Below are 9905 nucleotides of genomic sequence, written 5' to 3'. Positions count from 1 at the left end.
CGTTGCTTTCAATTTCCACGCAAAAAAACCCCAAAATAGTTGACGCACGTCAAACACACACCGCACCGCCAGAAATGCAAATTAAGCTTACGAAGTCTAAACCGTCGAACATTGGGGTAAGGCATTGGGAAGTAAAATCTTACACGAATTAGTATTGTTTGTTGTTACACTAAGTTCTGAGAGCGGGAGCAAAACACCAACGCGTCCTTGAAGCTAATTAAATTTGGCACACAGTAACAGCTAGACACGCTACACTGTACACCCCTTCGGACAATGTTCTGCATTAAAGTGATAGGAACGCGTTACGAGCCGGAATGGTTTTCCGCGTTCAAAACCCCCCCCCACTCCAGTGGTGTAATTGAACAAGTGTTTCCACTCCCACTTAGTGACAAGTGTCCGAAGAGGGCTTTTGAAAAGATCATTGATACATTTTTACTTGCTAAACATACACCCACAAACGCACACTCCATATGGTTCTGGTACGGCCAATGCAAACAAAGCACATTAGCGGGTGAGGAAGTGGTTACAAATTTCTTCAATTATCACCCATGCGACTGTTGACGACAAATTCCTCTGCTTATCCCCAGAGATCACATGCTAAGTGTTTGTCCTTTTCGATTATCATACTGTAGCAGACAGACAGTTGTGGAGGGAACAGCCCAGTTCGCACGCATTCCGGTTGCATAAAATGGTTTAACCTACAAATAAATCAATAATCAATCGAGATCAATAATTGGGAAATAAAACAAAAAAACATAGATATCAACAACATGCAGTATGGGACAATCTGCGATGAGTTATTGAAAATTTGGTTAGAACTTGGAACTTGGAGATTTTACAGGTTAATTGGGTATTCTTTAGCATTTAAGCTGTGCATTTATTTTACAGTATTGTTTATCGTATAAGTACTCAACTCAAAGCGCTCAAATTTCTTACTCGTGTCTCTTGTGTTTTGGTTTAAAAGTAACTCATATGCTTGAGCATCATTGCGAGCTATCAACAGAAGGAAGTAGTTTTCAATTTCGATTGCATTTAACCTTCTATTTGCCACCAAACGGTCGTTTGTTGCGAAATCTTTTGCTTCTAGAGCGAACACTAACATCGTTTACTCGTGCTATAATTGCACGACTATGTCGCCGTTCGCATCTCATCTCTGCAAACCAAAACACACCGCACAACTGCTGGGTCGGATTATTTACTGCGTACGCAGGTCAACGAGCGTGTCACCCGGCGCAACGTGGAATGTACCACCAACACACCAACGGGAAGCGCTTCGCCGTGTATGCGGAAGAAATTGGCAAAGCGTATGCTTACATGCGCGCGCTAGGCTGTGTGTTGCTTCAATATTGCAGGTCGAACGGGAGATAGTCCATCATGCGTGTCTTGGCGGATGTTTCTTGTTACGGTTCGGATCCGGGAGTTTGAAGCATGCACCATATATAGCCAGCGCTTATCAGTTGTTGGCACCATCTGGAACTCGCCTTCAGCTGGTTTATCAATTTCCAACCAGTTGCCGGACATTGGTGGTGTTGTTTTTCAAGTTTCATGAAAAAGACGTCATTAGGCTTGCTATTGAGTTTGAAGTCCTCAGAATCTCAGGTAACTGTTAGCTGGGTTGCAATAAGGTTGGCCATAAAAGAGCGACAAAACTCAACGCATTGCACTGGAATATTCTCTCCGGTTAATAAGCCGAACCCAGTAAGAATCCAACCCGTCAAGGGGTTACACGAAAGCAAACGCAAGTTGTGCTATTTTCGTCTAGAGCCAGCTCGTCGGTGACTGAGAATAAGATGGAGAAATACTTTACGCTTCGTTACGTGCTAAAATACTTTTGGATTCAAATAGGTTTAAAGTGTTTTAAGCATTGACCGTTTTTAGTTGAATCAAGCAAAGAAAGAACCTGGCAATGAAATCTTGTCTGTGTCGTCATTAAGTTGAGGTGCCTAAAATCTGAAGCTCTTATTTTGTTATGTACTAAAAGGACAACTATCGAGTTGTGTAATGCTGATGAAAACTTGAATGAAACTCTAAGAGTTACAAAACGTTGTTTTACGAAAAACACGGCTCAAGAATAGATCTACAACTGCGTATTTTGTCAATCTATTGATTTGAATGATCTATGAGATATTGTTCAAACTTCCACCAATAAACGATATTTGATATTATCGAAGTAACTGAATATTGCGCAACGTCAACCAAGCCCGTCAACGACCCGCAAAGTCTGTTGGTCCAATTTGTGAAATCTCTTTAGTAGACATCGAGGTAACAAATATTTTAGTCGATTAAATTTATTTTTTCCAACTTTCATCCAAACTGCACTTTTAATGAGAACCTTACAGAAACAGAAAACAACTCAAACCAGCGTGTTACCCAACCGTTTGGTTATCGTTTTTCCCACCATTCAGTTTACGACGTCATCGGTGATTCGTTTTATAACAAAAACGGTGATAGTGATACGTGTTCGCGCTCGCGGCAGTAGAAATCAAAATCAAATTCATGAGATATCGCGAGATCAATCGTAGCAGCGCCGCAAGCGTGATAAGAGGTGGGTTGTTTTTGTTTATTCCTAGCTAGACCGGAACAATGCATTGATATTATGTGAAACTTCCGACCAGTTTCATGCGCTTTTTACCAAATTTAAGGAATATTACATTATGCGTGAAATGATCATCTGCGCCCAAATAACGAGATAGCGATTGAAGATAATATTCTAGGCCGTTGTATTTTTCCCTCCCAATAGTTGATGATTTTAACTAAGCCATCAATTCTATTGAAGATATATTACTTGTATTAGAGAAACTGCAATCGGGTACGCCGTCATAATGATAACGCATGTCTTTTTCTACCATTAGTGTAGAAGTGGCCCAGGTCTACAAATGGTCTAGGTTTTCCAACCATGACCGCCGTGAAAGGGAAATAAATCCAAACACACACACACGTAACTCACGTTAAAACCTTCCCAAGCGCAAGTTCTTCGTTGGCCTACAAAAAGCAGAACTTCGTCGACGCATTGATGGTCAGGCCGCGATATGGAGGGCTTTTAGCTGTGGCGACAGAAAAAAGGTACCCCCTGTGCTATCGCATTACAGTTACCGAGTTTGTTTGAACAAGGCAGCCCTCCACATCGCCCATTGCCATCCGCGGCAATTGATCCGGGCACGGTGAGCAGCGGGGGGAGTTCTAAAAGTAGCTCGCTTGGCCACGTGACCTCGCCGGAACGCTTTCGGAGGGCAACCAACTATTACTTCGGTGCGCTACAACGATGGCTCTACGGCGGTAATGCATTCTTCCGAGTAGTTCTAAAATGGAAAAGCAAATTTCTTGAGTAAATCCGTGTCCCTATCCGTACATTTCCGATTACAAACCATGCCACAATTTAAAAACAAATCAAATAATCCATGAAACATCCGTTCCTCCGTAAGCTACCATCCTCTGGGGTTCGTTACGGTCATTGGTTACGAGTAACATTGCGAATTTTGCTACCGTTCACGGTATTGGATTGTTTAGCATTAGTAGCATTTCCATCGATTGCCGTTTCGCGTTGTGGCGTACACAATTGACGTTGTTATGTCACGCAGCCGATCGACGTGCTGTCAAATCGCACGAAGCCGAAGAGAGAAAGAAAACGGTTCCATGCCAGTTCTTCTAGTTACCTGAATAACGTACGGCCTCTCCTTTGCCGTCCTTCTCCCTGGGGACTGTTCCGGTTCCGTCCGCCGGGAAACTTTTACTGCATCGATGACCTGACTGTCCCCAGCGATGGAACAGGCAGCGACAACGATGATGGAACTGGGGATGCTGACGAACGAACGGCCATATTTGATTCTGGCTCGCGCTGTCTCTTCGTACGCTGAAGTTGCTTTTTATTTTGCTCTCCTTTGTGCCACCGCCGAATGTGTTTACGAAAATGCTTAGATTTGGCCGGGTTGCTTCGATTGCTTGCAGGAATTATTCACCAACTTACACACACTTTGCTTGACGACACTCCGTTGCTATCGCGATACGCTAAATTCTTCAAATATTTTTTTGCCTATGTTTTCGTATTCCTAGTTTCACAATCACTTGATTCACTGTTCACTAGATTCCAGACTAGCACATCAAACGCAAAAAAAGGAAAAGCAATACGCACCATTAAAATTGTGTCGAATGTCGAAAGCAAAGCACACTTGCTGCATATTTATTGGCTGTTTTGTGAAGCGAATGTTGAAAATCTGTAGAAATACCCTTTCTTTCACAACACAAAATATCTTCCAACGTATGTTTTCTTCCTTTCCCTTCAAAGATAGCAGCGGCAGTGCCAGCTTACATCAAAAATGCCTTTGGACTTATTTTCTTCGCGTAGTTTTTGACCCGCACAGTGTACATTTTTTCTCTCGTTCGGCTTGGAGCACAGTACGGAGAGAAGCTGAGAAAATTGTTGTTTCACAAAACGCGGCTATTGCTCAATTTCTTCTGCTCTCCAACTAACTAGCGCACACGTCGTCAATGCATAAAGACAGCTGTGAAACAGAAGACACGAGAGTAAAATGGAAACATAAAAAACAACCCTTCCAGCGTTCCACGGTGGAAAAAATGGACAATACACAAATTTCGCAATGCAGAAAGAATCGCGAGTACCATGTTTAGCTGTTGCGAACATGACAAAACAGTTGGAAATGTATTTCATTTATCTAAACGACGATAAAACTAAAGAATCGTCCAACCTGCCCCCATAGATAAATGTTGTGTAATTTAGGTTTCTCTTCTGCGACAACCTCGGGACGTCAGCAATGTCGCGCTTACTACACTTTTTTTCTCACTATGTCGTTGAATTCTGCATAAAACAGGTACAATATCGGATGAAGATTCCATCTTCGACGGATCCGTAGTGTCGCAATTAACTCTATTTGCAGTGAAGATGTCGGTACACGGTATTCCGACGGGAAGGAATCGGATTAATTGCCCGTGTTCCAGGCGAGGACTAGAATAGTGTTTTTTTTTAAGCTTAAGGTTGTTAGGCAACACTTCTTATGAAAGCACCAAATTGTTTCCCTACGTTACATAGCTAGACGGAAATGCACCTTTCTTTAGGTCCACTGCACACGCACTCACTATCTACTGTAGCAGATAGAAATTGAATAACAAGACATAATGCACTTACACAAACATACACACACACGCTCCCACACATTCGCAAACGCGCTTCAATTCAACGATTCCCTATGCATGAAATTGTCATCTTTGCTGATTTTCTACACTATACCACTGTTGCCCAATATAAAACGGTGCAAGGTTGTAAAAATTTCCACATTTTCACTAGATTTTTAGACACAGATCGCAGGCCATGAACGCACTTTCCTCTTCTCGCGAGTGAATGGCAACGACACTGAAAATGCACACAGTCGAAGTGTGTAGGCGAGAGGCTCTGTCATCTGCAACGATTTGACAGTCTGAGTCAAGGTGTATGGATATACGAAGTGCTGTTATTCCGAGCATATTGCACATTTCTCTACATTTTTGGGATACTCAGTGCTAGGATGGAGTTCAGGTGCAAGAGTTAAAAATTCAACCTCGTAAAACGTTACGTAATTTCTGGTTTTTTCGTACTACAAAACTAGGTTTTGTTGCTTGCACATTTTTCACAGTCGATAGCCATTCGGTTACTTGGGTAGCTGAAATTGTATTTCATGGCAGGCGAACAGGGGCGAAAAAATACCGTCAAAACAAAACGTCATGAGCACGTTTCGCCGCTTGCTGATAAAAGAAAAAAAACCCCAAAGGTATCTTCTGTTTCCAGAGAGTGCGTGCGATTGTGGAAATGGTTGTTCTGTGCAGCGGCGAGCAAAATTATATAATCGCTTAAAAGGCGGCCGGAACCGAGGAACTGTTTGCGTCGAGTGGAACAAGCACGAAACGCTGTGCCCCGGCAGGTGATACGTCGTTGTATTGCCGAACCTGCCTTGATTCTTTCGTTCATGTTGAGTTAAGAATTGTAAGGTAAAAAAGTAGCAACTGTGCCCAATAATCGATAAAACGACTCTTTTGCACATTTATCACGCGGGCACGGACTGCAGCTGCTAGGTGTTGATAGTTGGTCGAAGGCTGCAAAACACAGTCGATAGCACAGCTTGTGTTATTTGTTTCGCTAAGAATCGGTGTTGCATATGGGGTTTCGTAATCGATTCAAAGCGTTCACACACAACCGCTAAGTGATAACACAGCAAGAGAAGTAAATGTTTCTCCCTTTTTCGCTTATCTTTGTAGAACAAGCGTTGCACAAGGCGATGACGACGGGTAGCACGGGATCAACATTCCCCCGATGGCAGCTGGCACTACTGATCGGGGCGCCGGTGGCCATCGGCCTCGGCTACCTGTACTGGCGCAATTCGAGCGGTCAGGGCGAAGGTAGCGATAAACTGACGAAGAAACGGTTAGCAGACATCAAGGACAAAACCATTTCGCTCGATGGTGATTCGTCGGAGGTGGCCAAACAGCAGCAAGATGCGAAACCGTTGACCGGTCGCGAACTGGCCCTGAAACACAAAAACAATGGTAATGCACACTTCCGCGCCGGAAAGTATGATCTGGCGATCAGCGAGTACGATGCCGCCATCGAACACTGTCCGACGTACGAGGCGAACGATCGTTCCACGTACTACCAGAACCGGGCCGCGGCGTACGAGCAGCTGCAGAACTGGGCCGCCGTTATAAAGGACTGTACGAACGCAATCGAGTGCAACCCGTCGTATGTCAAAGCGCTTGTACGGCGCGCCAAAGCGTACGAGCAGCAGCAAGATCTTACCAAAGCACTGGAAGATATAACGGCCGCCTGCATAGTGGATAATTTCAAAAGCACAACGACGCTAACGTTGGCGGACCGTATGTTGCGGGAGCTTGGCCAGCAGCACGGAAAGGAAGCGATGAAGAACAAGAAAGAAATTTACCCCTCGAAGCAGTTTATCGATAGTTACTTCAGCTCGTTCACCAACGATCCCGTACGGAAGCTGGTCGTGGCGAGCTCGGAACCGAAGGGTTTCATCAAGGCAAAGATGCTGTTCGACAAGGGCGACTACGAAGCCATCGTAGCGGCCTGTACGGAAGAGATCGAATCGAGCGAATCGGAATCGGAGTACAAGCTGGAGGCACTAGTTCTAAGAGGCACCATGTACAATCTGATCGCCTGCTACGATGAGGCGAAACAGGATCTGGATGCGGTCATTGAGCTGGAGACGGCCGACAAACGGTTGCGCTCGAACGCGCTCATCAAGCGTGCCTCACTGGCGATGCAAACGCAGCCGGAAACGCCCGGTGCGTGTTTCGAGTATTTTGAACGGGCTGAAACCATCGACAGCATGAACGGGGACATCTATCACCATCGGGGTCAGGTGTACATTCTGTCGGAACGGATGAACGATGCGATTGCGGACTTCAAACGGGCGTACGATCTGTGTCCAACGTCCGGCATTATTGCGACGCACCTGTGCTACGCCCAGTACTGCCAGGCGATCCAGAACAAAGATGAGAGCGGGGTGGAACGAATGAAGAAGCGGTTCAACGAGCTGCTGGAGGAGTACGCGGACTGTGTCGAGTGTTACAGCATCCTTGCACAGGTGCTTACCGAGCAGCAAAATTTCGCCGAAGCGGACAGTTGCTTTGCCCGTGCGTTGAAGGTCGACCCGAACCAGGCCCAGATATATGTACACCGGGCTGTGCTGCAGCTGCAGTGGAAGGGTGAGTATGAGGAGGGTGTCAAGCTGATCAAGAAAGCAATCGAGATGGACAGCAAGTGTGAGCTGGCATACGAAACGCTCGGCACGATCGAGGTACAGCGGGGCAATCTGACCGAAGCGGTGAAACTGTTCGACCGTGCGATCGACCTGGCCCGGACCGAAATGACGCTAGTTCATCTGTACTCGCTGAAGGATGCGGCCCTTGCGCAACTGAGCGTGGCGAAAAATATGGGATTGAGTATTAGCAACATTCAGCCGCAGTTCTAAGTTTCTTTTCACGGTTGATGGGATTTGTGCTTGGGCATAAGAGAAGCACAACCAAATCAATAACCATTTGCATCGTTTGGTTCCTTCCGTTTACGCTGATGGTTATCATTTGGAAGTACATATTAGGTTCCGACTCCTCAGTAAATTATCGCATTTCGCAAACCGCGCGCGTTCCTTATGTTCCGTGCTTCACAGAGTACGCTGTACGCATAAAATACCGGTTTTATGCTTACCCGTTGTATAACAATCGAATAAATAGCGCCCCCGGGAGAATTAATGTAGGTCACAAGGTGCATAACTATACCCTGATTCTTATACCGAATGAAAGAAAAAGAAACACACCCACTCAACTTATCTGTAACGTGTTATCTTGTTTGTATTTCCGTTTCTTTCCCGCACACCGAACCCTTTTCTGGCTAGTGCTTGTAAGAAACAACAAAAGACACAAAAAGAACCTAGATTTAAGTACTAGATAAATGTGTGTTTTTATTATCCATGGTTTTCCGTTAGAATACATCGGTGTAGTGATAAGTTAAATGATATAGCTAACTTCTCATGAAATTCATATTCGTCTGTTTGCTTCCCTTCGCCAAAGCAAAAACCAACATCTAATCTGTATGTGGTGTTGTATGAAACCCAAGTTACACTGTTTTCGTTAGTCCATTGGTTTAAAAACTATTTCCTTCCCCGGCGAATGCATTCTCTTCCTTTATAATAGCACAGTCGTCAAAAAACAAAAAAAAAAAACAGTAATAATGCGTGTTTTCTGCATGCATGATGAATGGTAGGAAGAAAATGTATTTTCCAAAGTACAGCAAACAAAACAAAACGGAAAACAAACAACATATTGCTTTATCAAATATTACTGTATAAATAATCAATAAATAAAGGGAAAACTTGAAAATGACACGACTCTGTGAATCACGCCGCGAAGCGGAAAGAAACAAACAAAAACACATTGTTTTATACACGGTTCGAGATAACACAATGCAAACAAAAAAAGCAACAATATTTAAAAGAACAAAAAATCAATATCCATATCTAATGAGAGGGGCACGACACGTCGTGCGCGCGAACATGAGAACACAAAACCGTATTCCTATCGGTTTTTTAGTTCATCATCGTCGTCGTGGGTTATTATTATGAGATGCGAACGAATAGTTTTGATTGCATTGAGAGTCGGAACACGATGCGCTGTTTTTGTTCTTCCCTCTTTCGCTGAGACTAGAAAGTTATTAATACACATAATGATTTTTTTTTTGTTTGTTATTACTGCTAATCTGCTAATCGGATCAGCAGGGTTCTTGCTTGCTTGCATGAAAGAATTGATAAATAAAGGGTAAATATTAATGGGTGTCAGTACACGTATTCTCGTCGTCTCTGCGATCTATTTTATCACGGGTTTTCTGCGCCTCTGTATTGTTGTGTTTCTACTTGCCTTCTGCCTTTCCTTTTTTTATTAATATTTGGCATATAAAACCACATTTTGAAAATATCACTGAATAGTACCGCGCGCTGGGGTCCATTTCTTTAGCACAAAGGAAAAAAAAACCTCCCCAACACCGTACTATCATCCTTCTCGGTGGTTAGCTTAAGATTGCGAAGCAAAAAAAAAGCTCGATTGAACACGGAACGCTCTTCCAGTTCGTAAAGTGTTTGGTACACCTGTATTATTAGGGTGATTAGCTCCCGTAAATTCGTGTACACTTTATATATTGCTCTAGACGCATAACGTTCAGCTAACAAAAAACAAAAAAATAAACCGACCGAACGATCGAATGTCTTCACTGACAAGTTCACAAGAGAGAGAACGGGAAAATAATCTCGATCGATGCGCGCCCTTCAAAACGGGGCTTTTTATCATATTGTGTGAAATAAGGTAAAAAAAAGTTATTAATCTCGTTCATGTTAGTAGAGGATTAGTTAATG

At 43.8% G+C, this 9905-nt stretch overlaps 1 protein-coding gene across 1 annotated transcript; it reads left to right on the top strand.

Moving 5' to 3' along the window:
• Window positions 1-6263: 6263 nt before the first annotated feature.
• LOC128714120 (mitochondrial import receptor subunit TOM70) lies at window positions 6264-7976 on the top strand. The gene has a single exon (XM_053808996.1). The coding sequence runs from the start codon at window positions 6264-6266 to the stop codon at window positions 7974-7976; it is 1713 nt and encodes a 570-aa protein (XP_053664971.1).
• The last annotated feature ends 1929 nt before the right edge of the window (window positions 7977-9905 follow it).

This window comes from Anopheles marshallii, chromosome 3 (assembly GCF_943734725.1).
Source record: "Anopheles marshallii chromosome 3, idAnoMarsDA_429_01, whole genome shotgun sequence".
Classification (NCBI taxonomy): domain Eukaryota; kingdom Metazoa; phylum Arthropoda; class Insecta; order Diptera; family Culicidae; genus Anopheles; species Anopheles marshallii.
The sequence above is the reverse complement of the archived record's forward strand: the minus strand, read 5'-3'. Positions and strand labels throughout refer to the sequence as shown.

What these genes read in the sequence shown, in the direction of transcription:
- LOC128714120 (XM_053808996.1), top strand. Translation starts at nt 6,264, where the DNA reads ATGACGACGGGTAGCACGGGATCAACATTCCCCCGATGGCAGCTGGCA.